Raw genomic sequence first — 19,723 nt, forward strand, 5'->3', positions numbered from 1 at the left:
TTGTATTTTCACAAGTGTCGCATAAATACAGATTTCTATGCGGGGGTGTACAGTGAGCGCTTTCAGAAGAGAGATTCAATAACAGACCGTAGGCGATTTGACAAACCCCGGAGCCACAGGTGAATAAAAAAGTCTGGCCTGAAGTGTGTCATGCGTGCAGTTTTAAACCCTGTAGGAGTTCTGAAATTTGAAATAATTGAATTGTCATTTCCAAATACATTTTTTTAATTTTTTATTTCATTTCATTTGTTTTTTTAGAGAGGGTCAAGCTTCAAACAAGAAACATTAAAACTTTCAATTATTAACAGCCATCCTGTTTACTTCATAAAAAGTGTTATTAGTGTTGCTTTTTTTAAAACCAGTACCAGAATCTTCATTTAATTGAAGTACATTCATATTCAAATTATTACAAGACTTTAAACCTCTAAAAGAGATTAATGGAATTGTTACGAATATAAACTTGGTAAAAGCAATGTAACAGCGTGTAAATAGGGGTTACAATTCACATTTTAAATCATCTTGCTGAAGATAATACATTAGATCATGACAGCATCAGACACGCATGCTTACACACACACACACACACACACACACACACACACACACACACACACACACACACACACACACACACACACACACACACAATAGTAGCATCATTCACATTGCCTTCTGTCAACAAAAAACACAAAATAAAACAGTTCAAGTTCATCAAATCTTGGAGAAACATTTTTTGGACATAAAGAATACCATGCGTTCACGTTCTTGAGTGTAAAAAAAACTCTTAATCACGCTGATAGATCTCACCAGATCAAAAAGACAGTATATACAATATTTTACACAAACAAGGTCAAATCTAAGTCTGAGAAATATGTTCTCCTTGTAATTACTGCTATTTTCATGATCAGTGTAATAAATCCAGTTGCAAAACTAACAAAATATACATTTTGATGTCCCATCACACTATATTCTTCAGTAGAAAATGTACCAAATGCATCTGAAAGTGATTTAGTCTTTTAAACACACTACAAAGATCCACATAGATTTGACACAGATTATTGCTCTTATAAGAACTGAAAAGACTCTTCTACAATTACAAGCCTACATGTACATAATCATCAGAAAAAGACAAAACTTTAAACAAGAACTGAGAGAGAGAGAGAAAAGAAACTAAGACAAAAATACACTTAAGTTGTTAGCATTTTAAACTGAGAAATAAACTAATTATTTACAGGTTTAGCTCTATATAAGAGGAGCAGGAGGTTAGTTAGACTGATATGACAGTAATTCATAAAACAGGAAATATGTCACATCACATTATTAGTGTTGCAGCCACCATTCCATCAGCTTAGGGCTGATTCATCTCATCCAAAACCATTTCATGACAGAGAGCTTGATAAAATAACAATAAAACCCTGCGGCACGTAGAGTGCATCCATTATATTCGATTGAGATCACCACATACTTTAAAAATCCTTCCTTATGATGTAGGGAAGACGTCCGAATGATGAATACTATTGTACCGGTCACTCATTTCAGTGGTAGCCGTTAGTAAACGCCGTAGCAATCAGAGGGCCCTGTGAAGGTAAAAATAAGCCATTGTAATTGCAGCAAAAAAGACACAGGAAAAACAAATGATTTATTAAATTCATCGTGTGCAGCATCAGATGTTCTCCATCAATGATGTGACACTTGTTTAAAAAAAATGAAAAAAAAATGAAAAAAAATTACTTGAACACGTCTATGACTATAATTTTTTTGTGAATTATTATTATTATTATATATTTTTTTTAATAGATAACAATACAAATGATTTCTTAGAAAAAAAAGACTGCTTATTAATATGAATATATATTTATAGAATATATTAATTTGAAAATATGCCTTGCAGACACTCATGACTGTGTCAGGGTCAATAATTTGACCTTTTTCACATGGTGAGGTTAGTTCAGATTGAAAAATGTCATGTGGTGTGGCTCGCCAAACACTTAATATTTAAAAATTAATATCATGATACACTGCACTTATTCAAAGTGTAAAACAAATACATTACTTTTTACTTGACGGATGTTTTACGAGTCATTCAATTATTATTTTAAACGGTATAAATTTTTTTTTAACCATATAAAACCGATATGAATACAAAAAGAAAATTTTTACATTTTTCTTTTCACTTTGTCGACAGCGTTATTTGAGTATGATTTGTTTTTGTTTATTTTTTTATTTGTTAATATTTAGAATTCATATTTAATTTTATATTTTCAGTTTAAATTTTAATTGTAGTTTAAGTTTGAGTCATTTTATGTGCCTTTGTCATTTTATTATTTGCAATTATTTTTCAGTTTTTGTCATTTTAGTACTTATTTTATTTCAGTTCAGTACCAAAGTAACATTTCAAATGAACTTTTTCATGTAATATTTGCATTTATTTTATTTCAATTACTTTTCTATGAGTTCTTCTTAATAGTTTTAATTAACAGTGCCAACCCTGCATTTGACTGACTCACCCCAAGGCTGTGGCTGAATCCAGTGCTTGGAGCGGGACTTGCGGCGCTGATGTAGCTACTGACAGTTGAGTCCTGATTGGCTGCTCCATACAGGTCTGCCATCGGCCCAGGACTGCTGGTACCTAAAAACCCACCTGAGCGAGAAGGAGTTGAGCCTACAATAGAAATCGATATTCCACTATATCTCAATCACTTTTCATGAGCATGAAATCTTATAGATATATAGGTCAGCCGGATAGAGAATAGGCGCATTGGGGTGGGTGCGCTTATTTCCTGAGAGTGGGTCATGTGTAGGATGTAAAATGAAATTCTCGCACCTCTGACCACAGCTGCTGCTGCGGCGGCTGCCGCCATGGGGTTGTACGCCGTTAGAGGAATGGCTACAACAACATCCGCGTGCAAACAAACAGGAAAGAGAACTCAATCAATATCAAGAAACATTACGGGCTTGTCTGAAACCAATGGGAAAAGTGCTTGCATCACATAGAGTAAGATATGATGGTCTGATAATTTGTGGTAACGCCCAAGCAAGCTGTTAAGCAGGATTTCCTGGGTGGTGGTGTCACAGCGTAAACTTACAGCACTCAAATCACACCTTGTTGCGTGTTGGAATATGGTGAGCGGGTAGCATGTGCAATCGCTGCTTGTAAAGCTCTTAGAGGGACTAACCTGTGAGCTCAGGGGGGTGGGGTGATGTCAGAAGGGGGGTCCTCTCTAAGTGGAATTCTAGAATAGAGATAAACACAGAAAGCCGTTTAAACATACACACAAGTGCTCTTCAGACTACACACATGGAGAAGCGCTACAGGGCCTATGGCAGCAAAAGAGTGGCAAGACATGCAAGCGTACAGGCCTCAAGTTAGTGCGCATAGAAAAATAGTGTCAGACCGTCTCTCTGAGATTTACAAGCAGCCTTGATTCCCTGTGAGTTTCTTTAAATCACTGATTTAAATGCTGGTGCAAAATTGTGATATATGACAATATACACTACCGTTTTATTAATACTTTTATTCAGCAAGGATGCATCAAATGGATCAAAAGTGACTGTAAACCCATTTATAATGTTATAATATTTAAAATATTAAATATAATATGGTAGGAATATTTCTATTTCAATAAATTATGTTCTTTTGAACTTTCTATTCATCAGAGAAGCCTGAAAAAAAAAAATCAGTTTCCACAAAAATATTAAGCAGCACAATCATTTTCAACATTGATAAAAATAAATGTAAAAAACAAACAAACATATTAGAATGATTTCTGAAGGATCATGTGACACTGAAGATGCTGAAAATTCTGCTTTGTCATCACAGCAATAAATAACATTTTAAAATTCATTCAAGTTGAGAACTGTTCCTTTAAATTGCAAAAAATATTTAATTTTTTTACTGGTTTTACAGCCCTGGAAGGAGACAAAAATATAAAAAACATTTTGAACAGTATTGTACATATAATCTAATATATGTGGTATTTTTTCACATAATATCCGATCACAAAATGGAAAATATAAATGTTTTATTACAGTATTCTTTTGTGCATATGCAAATTGTGTGACACCAAATGCTTTACCAATACCGCATGTTCACAAGCATATTTAACATATTAATTATGTTACCTAATGTTGGTAACAACCTACCATTACATAATGCTCACTGAATTGTGTATATGCAATTATACACTGATAATCAATCACTTCCTGGTTCAAAAACCCAATATTTGATATGCTATATACCCATGTGTCTAAAGATTCATTCCAAGAAAGAGTTAATACCCATGAACCAATGTGTGAAAAGCTGTAGGAGACACTGATACAGTATTACAGTATGAGCCAGACAGTGAGTCTTACCAGGGAACTGATATGTGTATCCTGGTGTGAGACTAGTATAGCTGCGACCAGCATATGTTGCTGCCTGGAACCCTGGATACCCTGGGGGAAAAAATGTCACTCATCAAATCATATTAAATTAATATTGATCAATGTAGTAGAATGAAAGTTTAGAATTTGTGTATTCAGTATGAATTCTTGAACCAGTACAGGTTGCACTTTTCACTCTGAACAGCAGAGGGCAGAAGAGTCCACACTATGCTTTTCATTACTTTCCATCCATGCCACTCTTACCCAGCATTCCTATGCCAAGCATGAAGGCGTCCATCCCATAGGGCATGACACGAGCACGACCTCTTGAAGAGCCTGTGGGTGACATCACTTCCTTGGGTTGGGCTTTCTTACACTCCACCTGTGATTGGGAAAGGGAAGATATCAGTCAGTCGATAAGTTTTAGCTTTTTCCTGAAACGAAACGATGTCTCAGAATAAGAACTCTCACCATTTTGTTGTTGATCTCGTGGAAGTGGATCTCACAGACTTTCTCCACTACATCTTCATTCTCAAATGTCACAAATCCAAACCCTGAGGGGAGAGAAAGTCCAGACACTCAGACCGCAGTTTACATTTGGACTTCCACTTTAGCCATCATTATAAACAATGTCTACAGTTTATATACTTCAGTTCAACTTCAGGTGAGAAGTTCGGATGCCAAACTGTCAATGAAAAGCCAAAAAAATCGACTTCCTTTTTCAAATAAATATGATTATGACATCACAAAAAGTACAAAGATACTACCATGTTTGTTGGACATGTAGCAAGGGAGTATCTGATACCATCACTGTACTTTTTAATTAGGGATAAAGTGGGGTCCAAAAGTCTGAGACAACAGATTTTCAAGTGATTAGTCTATAAACTAACTAACTAACTAACTAACTAACTAACTAACTAACTAACTAACTAACTAACTAACTAACTAACTAACTAACTAACTAACCCTCTAAATATTTTACCTCATAACATTTCTTTGTTGTAAAATGTAAAAATACAATTTTCCCACTTCACATTCACATTTAAATGATCCAAGATTGTGGTCCCAGATTTTTGGACTCCACCAAGTATTTGTAAAAAGGAATTTCATGTGTTTCCGTATGCCTGTAACTTCTCCATTTTGAGGTTGAATGTTTGTGAATGTAAGTGTCCTTAAGGTTCAACCTTAATACTGTAATCATACAGATTTCCCGTGACCTGTATTCTATTTTAAACCTCTGCGGTCATACACACATACACTTGGTCTCTGTAAACAGTGCTAGATTTTCTCAACAAAAAGATGTGCTGCTCAATTTTTTTCCAGCAAAAACTTGCTTCTCTCTTCTCAAGTGCTGCTCTTGTTCCCTGTTCTGTGTCTCCATGTGTCTCATCTCCTCCATCTCTCCGCTGGGTTGAAAGGCTGCGGTAAAGCCATGCAAGCTGTCATAATCGATGTGCTGTAGAACCGGCAGGGGGAGGGAAGGGTGCTTAACAAGGTTTTAGCCTAAACCCCGATTAACGAACACACTAATTACTCAATCTCTCTCCTCAACTACCGCTTATCCTACAGAGTACAGGATGGAGGGCCATGGAGAGGAGACGGAGACAGATTGGACCAGGTTTAGGAAAGGAAGGAGCAAACAGGAGAATGGCTGCCATTGACGCGCTTAGTTATTTAAAGAAAGATAAAGAGAAATTTACCTCTGTGTCTGTTGGTGGTTTTGTCAAACATAAGCATGGCGTCATCCACCTGTAGGACAGGAAGAGAGAGAGAATTCATACATTAATTTATCATTTGTTATGTAGCATTAGTCAGTTTTCGACCCTGTGATGTGCTTCCTATTGTAACAGGAAGTTTGTGACATGAACCATAATATACTACATGAAAGTCAGTTTCAGTTGATATTAGGGGCATTTGATTGGAATATGCGTATATCTGCTAGTTTTGTCAACGTTTAGTAGTACGATAGCTTATACGGTCCATAGCTTTAATGCTAACTGACATCCATTAAAGGCCACAAACTCAAATTTTGATTTTAAGTTTTTTTTAAGGGTCACCCTTGTAAAAAGAAGTACACTTTGGCATACTTTAAAAAAGAGTACTCATTACAGATAAGTGTGAATGAATGTGTACTGCCGATTGTACTGACAAGCATTTAAAATACACTTACCGGTAGTAATTTCCATTGAAACTTGTATGTCGTGTATTTAAATATATTTGTAATTGCACATTTGTAATGATGACGTTGCAGTTTAGTACATTTAAAATGTAATAGCTTTAAATGTAATATTGAATAACACACTCTAATTATAATATTAAATCAGGTACTTTACATGTGCTTTAGTATTTTGGTCCACATATCAAATAAGTGTACTTCTTTCAAGCACGAAATTTTTAAATTATTTTTAATAATTTAATTTAATATTTTTTTATTAAAACAATATTATTTCAAATGTACTTTAAGGTTAAACTTCTAATTTGAAAGTATTACAAAGTTCACTTAAAAAGTACATTCAAGTGGACTTTTATTTAAGTAATATTTTATTATCTGCAAGTACATAAAAAAATATATCACTACATATGCACATTCAATTCAGTTAAGTGCATTTCTTCAAAGGGGAGATCAGATAAAAATAGACAGTTACATTCTCACTTTAACCAGCAACACATCTCTTTATTTCATAAGCTTGTTTGAATACTACCTCATTAGATTGAATGCTAACTACAATATCATAGGGTTTTTGTTAGAAAAAAGAGGTACAAAAGTGTATTTGTCTTGTGTTTTAGTGTCTGTATGTGTGTGTGTGTGTGTGTGTGTGTGTGTGTGTGTGTGTGTGCAAAAGTGCGTCACTGTGAGCATACTGACAGATATCTCCAAACAGCTTAAGCCTTAAGGTTAGAGGTGAAGGTCAAACTTAAGAGGGCATAATGTAAGACAGAGAGAGAGAGGCAGAAAAACAGTTTCATATTCAATCCAAATCTGAAAAACAAGTGGACAGCCTGACCAATCAACACTTAATGTGCACAAATGCTCACAGTCTCTTGGTGAAAACAAACTAAAAGACCAATAACACTCTCTGCGCTCTCTCCATTTCCTTTTACTCATCTTTTATTGTGTGTGCCTGGAAAAAGAAATCCACTTGCCTAGTAGTGTAGTTTGGTTTAATATTACTAGTTATTAATTGGCTGATATTTGGTCTTTTTGAGATCATGGGTCGATAACTGTGTCCACCAATCTTACAACAGCCTTACACTTTGTTTTATTAATGGATAAAATCAATTAATTTTAAAGGTAGTGATGCACTAAATTTTTGTTTTTGTTTACCAAAACGGAAATTAAAGTTTTCATTTAACCGAACACTGGAATCAAAAATAACGTTTAAAAAATTTAATTTGGCTAATTGAACTCGGTATGCTGATCAATGTGTCATGTTCTCAGGTGATAAACCAGTAGTAGTACATTTCTTCGGCAATGAGCCGCCTCTTGAAAATTCAGCCAAACAAATTTGACCTACTCTAGCATCATTTTTAACCAACTTGTTTGACTATTGTAGCTTATCCGTGTTGTTCGTACAAAGTAGATACTGACACAGTCAAAATGTGACCAGTTTCGGTCAATGATTTCGGTTCTCTAACACTATTCTGGCCAAAATGAAAATTCTTTTTTTTTCCTGCTTCGGCTAAATATTTTTAGTTGCCGAAATTTTGTTGCATCGCTATTTAAAATATTTAGAGCATTTTGTACATTTTATTTCAAATACGTGTTCATTTAATTTCATACATTTTATGCACATGTAATTTTCTATTATTTGGCATTATTTTATGTTGCGCTTGACAGTATGGCAGTCTTGGACATAACAGCAAAAACAACAGTTACTGATATTATAATATAAATGAATATATTCTGAAGCAAAAGTCTCAAATAACAGAACAGCATTCCTGTAGCTTAAACAGTAAAGCACGGCACCAGTAACGCCAAGGTCGCAGGTTCGATTACCAGGGAATGCAAGTCCTAATAACATTTTTACTTTGAATGCAATGCAAGTTGCTTTGGATTAAAGTGCCAGCCAAATTGCGACGGGAGATTAACAGAAACAAAGTAAGTAGTATTTATCTGGCCTTGTGATCCCAATATGGCAGCCCCCAGGAGGAGACCTGTTCCATGTAAATAAATCTGTTTTATTAGATTTTGATATGACTATAGTCTTCATCTCATCTGAGTGTACATGATGTTTCACATTTTCAAATCTAAAAGGCCCTGAAATCGAAGAGCGAACTGATGTTACATAATTTCGAACAAAATCAGGCCAAAACGAAGTTTGATTAGAGTTCATTTCTGGAGTTCAAAACAGCTTGCCAAAACGAACTTTCTGGACAAGTTAGCAGTGGCTGGTAAACACCTTCGGACTACCATTGGTTCATGGTGATTACATAATAGGTAAGATGAGCTCTGAGACTCCGCCTCCTCTCCGGTTCATTTCTTCTGGTCAGTCCGTCAAGGTCAGATGCGAGTACAAACATGAACACTCTGGAGAGCTGCTTTGTAGTAATAAAATGTAGTTCAAACTGAATGACACCCGTTATTTTCATGTTTTGTTTTACTGTTAAGCTTCTTGCTTTAAAGCAATCTCTTGTATAAAATGTTATATAAATAAACGCGACTTGACTGGAGTGCCGAAATGCAGAGCTTCAGATGCTTTCTCGACTGCTGTTTTCTCACAACTGTAATTTTATCCACATCGCTTCGGTCAGATGCCTTCTCGACTGCCTCTCAACACTGTCATTTTTGTTTATTCTGTTATTGAGGAAAGCGCGCAACACATATTTACATATTCATCTAAACTCCGCTCTCAGCAGCGTGAACGGCGTTGTGATGTTCGTTGTCAGTATATCCACTGCAAAGGAATTTCACATTTTTTTACCCCCTGAGGCAAAGCACAAAAAATAATTTTGCTGTGAGTATATCAAGGCCTTAAGGGTCAGAAATCTTAGTGTTGCTCTCACTTTTCACACTTTTGTATTTAATATCTTAAAAACCTTTCTATTTTCTAGTATCTTTTGTAATTGAGTTCCAAATTGAGTCCCTTCTTGTTCTGTGTGCTTCTTCTCATGGTGTCTGTTTTTCTCTCTCCATCGCTCCCTCTCTCCATCCCTTGTTCAAACCAGGCCAGAACACAAAGTGACCAGTGAGGCAAACTAATCTGCAACTTCCCCGGGTGGCTGCGACTATCATCTCTCTCTCTCTTTTCTCTCTCTGTCTGCATTCCACACTCAAGTATGGCTCAAGAATGATGAATTATTTTCTATCGAAGTCTTGCACCCAAATCACTGACAATGTGTGATTGAAGTTTGACGCAAAGAAACAATTGAAGATCTACAGCACATCGGTTTTTGGGGTGTATTGTTGTGTTACTTCAGTTATGAACATTTGTCCTCCCCCTAAACACACAGTCTCTACCTCATTTTCTCTCCTACACACACACACCCCAAACACAAAACCTTTTGCCCGCTAAATTACTTGGGGACAATGGATGGGCAGGGTCACCGTGGTAACCGGGTAGGAGGGGGGCTGAGGGCAGTAGCAGCTGTTCCATCAAATTAATTCAGATTCAAGTAATCTCCCCCACCTTCCCCAGCAAACAAAACTCACCCCTTCAAACTCTCAAACTCTACCCCAACTCTTTCTGTCTCTCTGCGCCTCTCTTGTTCCCTCTTTCACGCTTCCCCACCAAACTGGCTCAAATTGCACTCAGTACACCTTTGAAAAAACTCAGAATGATTATTTTCTGTTACTTTATTTGAAAATTGTATTTAAAATGTATCATTCCGACTGAAAATTTTGATTGCATGAGTCATGTTCGATACTGTTATAAATTGACTAGAAACAAACACGTTACCGTACATTCTACAATAATGTTCAAATGTTTGGGGTCAGTAAGATTTTTTTTTTAAAGAAATCAATACTTTTATAATACTTTTAGAAGTTTGCTTACATAAAAGAATCCTGAGAATGTTTTTCCTGGAAAAATATATTTTTTCACAAAAAAATATGAAACACCATTTTTAACATCAGTAATTATAAGACATGTTTCTTGAGCATCAAATCATCAAATTAGAATGATTTCTGAAGGATCATGTGACACTGAAGACTGGAGTATTGATGCTGAAAATGTAGCTTTGATCACAGGAATGAATATATTAAATAAATCAGGAATTTAATCTATTAAAACAGAAAACAGTTATTTTAAATTGTACAAATATTTCACAATATTACTGGTTTTACTGTATTTTTGATCAAATAAATGCAGCCTAGATGAGCATAAGAGACAAAAATCTTAAAGACCCCAAATTAATATTGCTGAATGCGCGTTACTTGGCAACTATATATTGCTTAACATTGGACCTTTATCACTTATCGAAAGAATTGTTTATTCTGATTATTATCATATGGTATTGTATTTTGATCATATTCCTTTTGCCAAGCCTAAGTACATCACTTACCCATAGTAAAATCACTATAGCATGCCTCTCAAGGCTTATCTCTTTATTTTATCACCACGATATCCCATAAAGCCTTCACTTGTTTCACACAAAGGCGACTTACCTTTCCGAACTGGTCAAAGTACTGCTTTACATCTTCAATAGTAGTATTCACCGACAGGCCTCCAACAAAGATTTTCTTTGTCCGAGTCACCAACTGAAAAAGAGAGAGAGGGTGAAGAGATGAAGATCTTCAAAAATGACAAAAATCTGGATATTATATAGCACAAGCGTCTCGTCTTGACCATGTTGACCAGTCAGGCACATACCTTAGGCTGGGCTCGCCGCGGGAAGGCAACTTTCGGGTCAATCTAGAGGAGAGTTTGAGAGGAGAAGGTCTAGTTTAGAAATTCTGGAGAAAGAGGAACACTGACACCAACACACCCGGGACTGTAAATGAGAACATCAGTGAGACGCTCACATCCTCTGAGCTCTGGTTTCAGTTGGTGTCTCTTGCAGGGACATCTGCCTGTGTGTTTTAAAGGCTCTGGCTGCACCCTGCATTAACTGTACTGTCTGAGAATGATGGTACAATAGATGCAGAGTTCAGGGAAGGACAAGAGCGATGAGAAATATGAAAAAGAAATGTAGAACAATAGTGACCGTGAGAAACTATTAAGAGAAGAGTAAAGCTCTGTTCACACTGACAGTGATTTTATTGCTGGATGTTGGCAGATCTCTTGTTTTTGATCTCTTCTACTGTTGCTCGCTTGTAGGTATCTCTAATATTATTGTTGGGCTGCGCAATTGGCCGTAACTTTTGGACATCCAATCACAAATGAGATGTATTGTCGGTAAAAATAAGTGTCATTCTATTTTTACAATGAATCATTCTGGAAGGAAATAGCTTGCCATATAAATGGCGGCAGTGCATAATACATCATAATAACTGTTGCATATTCATACAAATCATAATTTTGAAAATTATATACACTACTGTTCAAAGGTTTGGGGTTCAAAACTTTACTGTTAAAGTGGCAAAGTTCAAAACTCAATTTTCAGCATTATTACTCCAGTCTTTTACTTCAGTATTTTTGTGAAAACCTTGCTCTATTTAATTAGAAAGTTCAAAAGAACATCTTTTATTTGAAATAGAAGTCTTTTGTGATATTATAAATGTCTTTACTGTCTCTTAATGTTTCGTTGCTCAATACGTTTCTTATATTAAAAGTTAACATGCTCCACAGTCTTCACTCCAACTGTAAGTCACCGCAATGTGACTTTTCTCAACGCTTGAGCTCACCGCCGCTCATGGCAAACTGGCGGTTGCATTGTCGCTGTCAGTGTGAAGAGTGTAGTAACGACACAAATGACAGAAAAACAGGGAGAAAAGTGTACAGGTTTCTATGAGAGGCAAGTATGACTAGACAGAAGAGGCTGTCATGGCCTCCTGTGACTGAGTGCACCGGACAAGAGAAGGGTCATCTTTCCTGTAAACATCACTGGACGACATGAAAAACACTCAGGGAAACACCAAAACCATGTTTCCTTGGAAGAAGAGTGGTCAGAAAACAAAAGAAGGCACAGAAACTCAAGCAGAAAAGCATCCTTGACCCACACACTCTTTTGACAGCCAAACAAAAAGTATTTTGTTTGTTTGTGTTTGTTTGTTTTTGCATGTCGTTCCTTCTATTTCTTTTCTTTTCTTTCTTTCTGCAGATTTGAATGCTGTTTAATCGTGTCCAAACCTGGAAAATGAGCTGCAAAACACTGTATCCAGCTCCTTGAAAACTACTGTATATTTGTAATTAAATACATTAAAACAATGTTGAAGTAGCTAAAAAGCTAGTAGATCTGTGTAAATTTAGCAAAAACATTTGATATAACATTAGTTTTTTATTTTATTTATGAACCATGTGCAGAAAATTTATGTCGATCAGCACCCGTTGAAACAATCAACAAACTAGATTACAGATACTCAAGATACTCTATATTAGTCTATAGTCTAGTCCATCTATTTACCAAATGCTAGTCTACATCATGCTGTACTGAGGTTAAATTCTAGAAGACAGTGAAGGCAGTACAGCGCTAGCAGCAATAATGATTAGTCTGTCCGAGAGAGGGTTCGAATAGAGCTACGCTAAAGAGCTAGCACCTCTGAGGTAAACTACAGCAGTTTACCAGAGTTGCTTGTTTATTTTCATACACCAGACTACGAGTAACAAGAGTTTCTTTGTGAATCTAGAGAGTAAAATGAAGAGGCTAAGCTAATCTGAACAGAGATCTGATGCAGAAGCTACGGTTTATGTCTATAGTTTCTAGACTACTCTGATAGTCACCTCCGGTCCACAACATTGCTGAGGCCGCACCACTCCTGTTCACAATCAAAAACAAACAAACAAACAGACACACACACAAACAAACAAAATCAACATACAGCCACCCCGACGCACATGAGAGGAAGGCTGAGGATAAAAAGTATGGTCACATACAGCAGGTTATTGTCATTGGAGTTGGTTTTGACTATGTGGAGGGTGAAGAGACATTGAAAAGTAATGGAATCAGTAGCCCCTATGATGGCCATTTTGTATGATATAAGTCAATATAAGATCTTTGACACTTTTTCAGTCTTTAATATTTGTTAATATCCTTTGCATTTTATCCAGGAAATGGGTCAATGAAATGAGATTATTATTATTATTTAAAATACATTATACCTACAATAAATACACATCTTCTATTCTGAGTATGTCTTTACATAGTGTTTTTACAGTACATTTAACCACTACAGACATTCACGAATAGTACGAGTTTTTCAACTCCTCTACTTTTCACTTTTTCCGTCTTTAATATTGGCTTATATCCTTTGATTTTATCAAATTTTTTATTTTTTTGTCTATTACCGGTAATTATTGTTAAAAAATACATTAAAATGCAGTTTATACTTACAATGAATGAATTAATTGCATTTTTATTGTAAGCATGTTTTTTAAATTCTGAATTAAAATTTATTTTGATATTTTTGGGGCCATTAAATCAAATTGTTAAAATTATCAGGGTGGTACACCTGTCCTGATAAATAATAAATAAATAAATAAAACATTTTAAAGAATGCAGTTTTTGAAATAATCTTTTATTATTATTATTTAAATAATATTTTAAACATATCTGCTTCACTGCTCATAAAAACGTATATATGCAACTAAAATTTATTAAAAAACAAACAGGTAATGATATAATTTGATATCAAATGATATCAAAATCCCTGCAGACACATGACTGTCAAAAAGTCTCTTAAAATATCAGATCATTTTATGACAAAGCAAGGTTGGTTTAGGATGTAAAATGTCATGTGCTGCTACCCCCCCCCCCCCCCCATTTATTTATTTATTTATTAATAATAAAATTAATTAAATAATTAAAATACTTTTTTTGAGAAAATATTATAATGTGTACACTCACATGTCATGTATTCAAGATGTTTATTACGTTTAATAAATACGTATAGAATACGTTCGTTATGTTTATTACGAATGGCTACACCAAAGGACATTTTTATTTTAAGATTTAACATTTTGTTAAACAGAATAAAAGTTTTTCAAAACCACCTGAAACAAACACGAATAAAAAAAAGCATATTTCTAAGAACTTGACGTGAGTTAGGGTAGGTTTACACGACAACAATGCACCTTGCTTTGTGTTTTTCGCATACAGACAACAATGTTGTCAAAACGATCCCCGTTCACACGAAGATCCATGAAAACTACTCAAAATGCTGTATTCTGCTGCCAAGCCAGTAGTTGGCAATGTTAGTTTGTAAAGAAAGTGTCTTTAGACTGAATATGCAAGCGCATAACGTCACTGTTTTCACAAATTCAAGTTTTTTTGTAGTTTACACAGAGACGATAACTGTATCGTGTTCAAAAACAGCCCCCAAAAAGCCGTTGTCATGTAAATGAACGGCAAAAAAACGCATAAAAAGTTTTCAGTGTTTAGTGGTGTCATGTTAACGCCCCTTTAAACAAAAGATTTTTCCTTTTCTTTATCTTGGACACTCTTTATTTGCCATTGACCCAGAGGTCGATATTACAGTGAGAACGCCTTTCCGAGTATGACTAACAGAGCTAGTACACTTCAGTATTGAAGTGTGCACTACAGATGCACACTTTGTACGGAGATTTTGATTGGTGTGTTGACTTTGAGGGTGTTTTAAGATGCTGTCAATACTTCTCTGTGGCTCAGGGAATAACATTCCCCTTTGATTCACAACTTTTCCATTTTGAGGAAATATAAACATATAGCTACACAGCTTTCTTTAACATAAAGAAAATATTCCAAACATGCATACATGATTTCTGAAATACAATAAAAAGGATATATTCTAACAGCATTTGACCACAATGTGTCCTTAAACGGACAAAATTGCCATCCCTGTCAAAACTATTTTAAGTCAAATTCAATAGACTTAACTAACCAGGTCAATCCTTCAGGGTCAGTCGCTGGCACCCTGTTAGCAGAATGTGTATCAATCACATGCAGACAAACACGCAAGCACACAATCTTACAGAATGATTGCATCATCAACAAGAAAGTTCAACAGTGGGTCCCAAGACCGCTGACTTAAAATCGTGATTTTTATGAGTTGTGCCGCACACATTTCTCTCTTTCTTTCCTGGCCTCCCCTCCTCCACCGGCCCATCGCTGAGCTCGTTAAGCTAATCTCCAGTTTAAAGTCGGCCCAGGCGAGCAGCCATAAGGCACCTTCACAGGGGCACAGTCATAGAGGTAAAGCAGGACAAAGGCCTCCATGTTCCCCTGGCTCTGCCTGCCTCTCTCTCAGGGGGGAGGCACTTAGAAAACAGCACAAGCGACCACGCTGTGGAAGACTGGAGCTGAGAGACACTTTCTAAATGTTCTCTTTAGTTATTATGTTGGTTTTATTTAAGAGCCCGTTGGGCTTTTCCAGTCTCTGTCAAGCCTCGGAAAACGGTTTGAATAGTATGGAAGCTTATTTCCACCACAGAATAACATTTTTTAAAAAGATATCGCAATTCTGTTTACTGTATGTCTCTTTATTCTGATTTTTTTCAGTCTCAGAATTGCAAGCTTATATCTCTCAATTCTAAGTTTACCGTGAGACGTTTGAGAAAAAACGTACAATTGTGAGATGTAAACTCAGAATTCTGAGGGAAAAAAGTCAGAAATGCGCGATGTAAACTCAGAATTCTGAGGGAAAAAAGTCAGAATTGCGCGATGTAAACTCAGAATTCTGAGGGAAAAAAGTCAGAAATGCGCGATGTAAACTCTGAATTCTGTGGGAAAAAGTCAGAATTGTGGAATACAAACTTAGAATTCAGAGATTTTTTTTTTGTGAGCTGTAAACTTGCAATTGTGAGGAAAAAAAATCCTGAATTGAGAAATAAAAAAGATTGCAATTACCTTTTTACATTTTTATTCTGTGGCGTCAATAATATTCCACATGACAACTCAATTTTAGGGTAATTCCAAACAAATTACCTGAAGAGTATTTTTGAAGTACAGAAACACACAGTTTCGTTGTGGTTTGCCGTGGACTACCTGTTGCCATAGTGCAAGGCTGTTTTTCACTCAGATGAGGAACTAGTTCAAACTTTCAGAAGAGGGAGAGAAAGAGAGAGATGTGAAAGTTTTTTTTTCTTCTCCTTCAAGCCTCACCCTCCCTCCCCACTGACCCCCTGGGGGGGTGACTCCACTGTCGCCATGGCAACCAACGGGCACCATTGTCCCAGGACCCGCCTGCTCTGCACAGTGACAAAGACTCTCACAAATAGATGCACCACAACACACAAGACCTCTCATCAAAGTTTCCCATTTTTTAACACTCTCACTCTAACTAGTAATCAGTTTGCAAATACAAACGCAAAATCATGTTTATTTGATTATTTAGATTGTTGTCATTTATAAACTAGGCCTTACTTTAAAAAAAAAATCCTTTCTAACAGTAATACACCTGTTAGAAAAACATCACACAACACTCAAGGACTTTCCACAAGGGAAAAATCTGAATTCCGCACGAGTCTAATGTGTTTGGTGAGGCTCTTGAGACAAGGCACCACAAAGGCTTCCCAGCATACCCTGTTCGGGTCCCCTAGTTACCATAGTGATTGACACAGAATAGGAATGCTTCCCTGACAACCTCATTGAGGAAAGGCTGAGATGGGAACTTTTTCTCACTCTCTCCCGAATTGTTTGACCAAAACCCAAAGTGAAAAGGCATGAAACCTCACATGCATACACAGCATCTGCGACGATAGCGAATAGCTATATCAGTCAGTCACAGACACTGCACTAAAACTCATTAAAGCAAAAATAAAAAAATAAAAAAATGTGTATCTAAAGTATTTAGTTAGCCTTGGCTAATTGACAGAATAAGCCAAAGGATGGCAAAATAACCACAGGAAATGGTTAGCAGAACATAGTTAAATTATGTTAAAACTCACAGTTTTGGAGTCCAGCTCATGTCTGGTCTGGGCCAGAACTTTGTCCACGCCAGCTTGGTCAACAAATGTGACAAATCCGAAACCCCTAGGCAAAAGAGAGAGCAAAATTACAACACTGTCCTCCACCCATTCTGTGTAAAAAGGACAATACAGTCAATAATAAAAGCCTTTGTATGTTTGCTGTCGCTTCTGGGTCAGGTTGGTTGTTCCCTTACCTTGAGCGCTTTGTAACTGGATCTCTCATCACCATACTCTCTTTCACTTCACCAAACTTGCAGAAGTAGTCCTTCAAACCCTCTGAGAAAGCAGGAGAAGAAGACTTATTTGATCACATTAGGGCTGAGAAGCTTAAACAGTGCGGGAAAACCAAGATTATTCGCGGATGACATCATCAGTGAACGAATGACATCATCAATAGAGATGATCTAAGAAGCCTGATGTGAAATACAAGGTGAGGTCATCATCATGTAGTGAAATATACAAGACTTTTAATGTTAAGTTTAGATCTGGATTACACTCTTTAATGATCTGTTATTGATGTCTACATCTAGATAGTTGTTTTAAAAACATCAAATATGATTTTCACATCCAAACTTTAGGGTAACTAGATATTAGGCCAAAATATGCTCCTCAGCCACCTCAGTTAACGACTTAGCTGTTAAGTAGGTGTCTGGCAAGCTTAATGAAAATGTTAATCTATTAAATGTTCATAATAACTGGCAGAATCAGATGACAGGAAGGCTATTAAGACTTAAGAGTTTTGTGGCGTGAACAATACCTCAGCGTAATTCAAAACAACAATGTGTCCTACATTCTGAGGACAGCCTACAGCATGACAGCAGTTGGTGAAACTTTCTCCATTCATTCAGCTAAACCTGTTGTATAGCCTTAGCACAAAGGATCAAGCCAAATTACAGAGCAACCCAATAGATGTATTTTGCCATCCAGGACTGACTACTTGCTTATAGCGTATTAGCAGCTTATTAGCATAAGGTGAATTACATAACTGGAGCTGTACAAACAATATGCATTGTAAAACGTTTTTATTTTTTATTATATATCACTCTGACTGTAAACAAAAAAAATTGCTGCATTAATTTTTTAAGTACAATCAAATTGTAATTGTCATTTCAACTTAAATGACATTAAACGAACTTCCAAAAATTAGTTGAATCTCGTATAACTTATATAAAAATTGAGTTTAAATGGCTTAACTTATTTTGATGAGTTGAATTAATGTAAAAACATGTTGTCATGACTTATTGATCGTGTCATTTAAAAAATATATATGTTTTTACACTGTACCATGCATCTTTGATTTACTTCACAGTAATTTCTTACATTTCAACTCGATTTTAAGCATAGCTTTTCTTTATGTGTTATTAAATTCCCAGTTGGTTGAAAATGTGCATTGAATTTGCAGGTTGTAACTGATTTTACTACAGACTTTTTAGTTGGTTGACATAATTAGACAGCTATTCGGTGTTTTATTTGAATCAGATCCCGTCTTTGGCTGACATGTGCAGAGACTTAGTAAAGTGTTACTCACCTTGCGTAGTCTGCCAGCTCAGACCACCGATGAACATTTTGCTGTGAAAACAACACAAACAAGTGATCAACAAGTGCTTCGCGTGGGCGTATAAATCTGAAAAGACCGAAGAGCCGCATCAAGATCTTCAGAGATTGAAATAACGGCAGTGAGTCTCAGTGAATCTCATCCGAGTGGATGAGAGGTGCGCTGGAGTCCGCCAAAACACGTTTCCCTCTTTGTTGAGTTACTTTTTAATTGATTTCGCCCTGACGCTCTTATATATAGATAAGTAAGAGGAAGGTTGGTTTGTTTTTTGTATTTTTTTTTACCAGGGGTCGTGCGGAGAGTCCGAGGAGGACAGGTTACTTTGGCTGCCTTCCGACTCCATTGCGCGGCTGTGTATCCCGTCCGAGTATGGTGCGAGAAAGGAGGCAGAAAGTGTGGAGAGGGGGATTGGCATGGGGTGAGTTAGAGCTCAAAGCCCAAAGACTCCACCTCTCTCTTGGTCCAGTCCCGACGTGAAACACGGGGGCTCTCGAGAACTGACCGGGAGTCAGTGGCTTACCTTCCGTGACACGATGATGACATCAGAACAAACGATTTAGCATCACGTTAACTGTAAAGGCGGGATATCTGTCTTTTTTTTTTTACTTTAGTGAACATTATTTAGTTATTTAGGTAATAATAGCATTATAAACATATTTATGTATTTATTATTTTATGTACTGAAATTAAATTACATTTTTTTTTGCATACCAAGGCATCCATACAAAAAGTGTCAATAACAATAATAAAACAAATAATATGGTAGTCTAAAGGCTATGGCCTGCCATTAATGTAAATAATAATGAGAATGAATGAATGAAAGCTC

The 19,723-nt window shown here is 36.2% G+C and overlaps 1 protein-coding gene across 4 annotated transcripts; it reads right to left on the reverse strand.

Annotated features, from left to right (window-relative positions):
• Nucleotides 1-256: 256 nt before the first annotated feature.
• msi1b (musashi RNA binding protein 1b) lies at nt 257-19,417 on the reverse strand. Of its 4 annotated transcripts, none has more exons than XM_079636455.1 (14): nt 19,182-19,417; nt 18,871-18,911; nt 17,537-17,618; nt 17,322-17,406; nt 11,172-11,213; nt 10,967-11,059; nt 6,063-6,111; nt 4,834-4,916; nt 4,627-4,744; nt 4,354-4,434; nt 3,177-3,233; nt 2,825-2,887; nt 2,508-2,641; nt 257-1,577 (listed from the first exon to the last, which is right to left on the reverse strand). In XM_079636455.1, the coding sequence occupies exons 1-14, from the start codon at nt 19,310-19,312 to the stop codon at nt 1,536-1,538; spliced, it is 1,101 nt and encodes a 366-aa protein (XP_079492581.1). In that variant the 5' UTR covers nt 19,313-19,417; the 3' UTR covers nt 257-1,535. The 4 variants fall into 4 exon arrangements, with proteins under 4 accessions (XP_079492581.1, XP_079492580.1, XP_079492583.1 ...); XM_079636454.1 differs by having other exon boundaries at nt 2,508-2,662; XM_079636457.1 differs by lacking the exon at nt 3,177-3,233.
• Nucleotides 19,418-19,723: the final 306 nt, after the last annotated feature.

Source organism: Phoxinus phoxinus (genome assembly GCF_949152265.1).
Source record: "Phoxinus phoxinus genome assembly, chromosome: 15".
NCBI lineage: Eukaryota > Metazoa > Chordata > Actinopteri > Cypriniformes > Leuciscidae > Phoxinus > Phoxinus phoxinus.

Excerpts from the sequence above, each read along its gene's own strand:
- msi1b (XM_079636454.1), bottom strand. The coding sequence starts at position 19,312 with ATGCCAATCCCCCTCTCCACACTTTCTGCCTCCTTTCTCGCACCATAC. Across the intron at positions 2,663-2,824 it reads AGCAGCAGCTGTGGTCAGAG|GCTCAACTCCTTCTCGCTCA; the intron begins GTGCGAGAATTT and ends TTTCTATTGTAG. Across the intron at positions 1,578-2,507 it reads GATTCAGCCACAGCCTTGGG|GGCCCTCTGATTGCTACGGC; the intron begins GTGAGTCAGTCA and ends TTACCTTCACAG.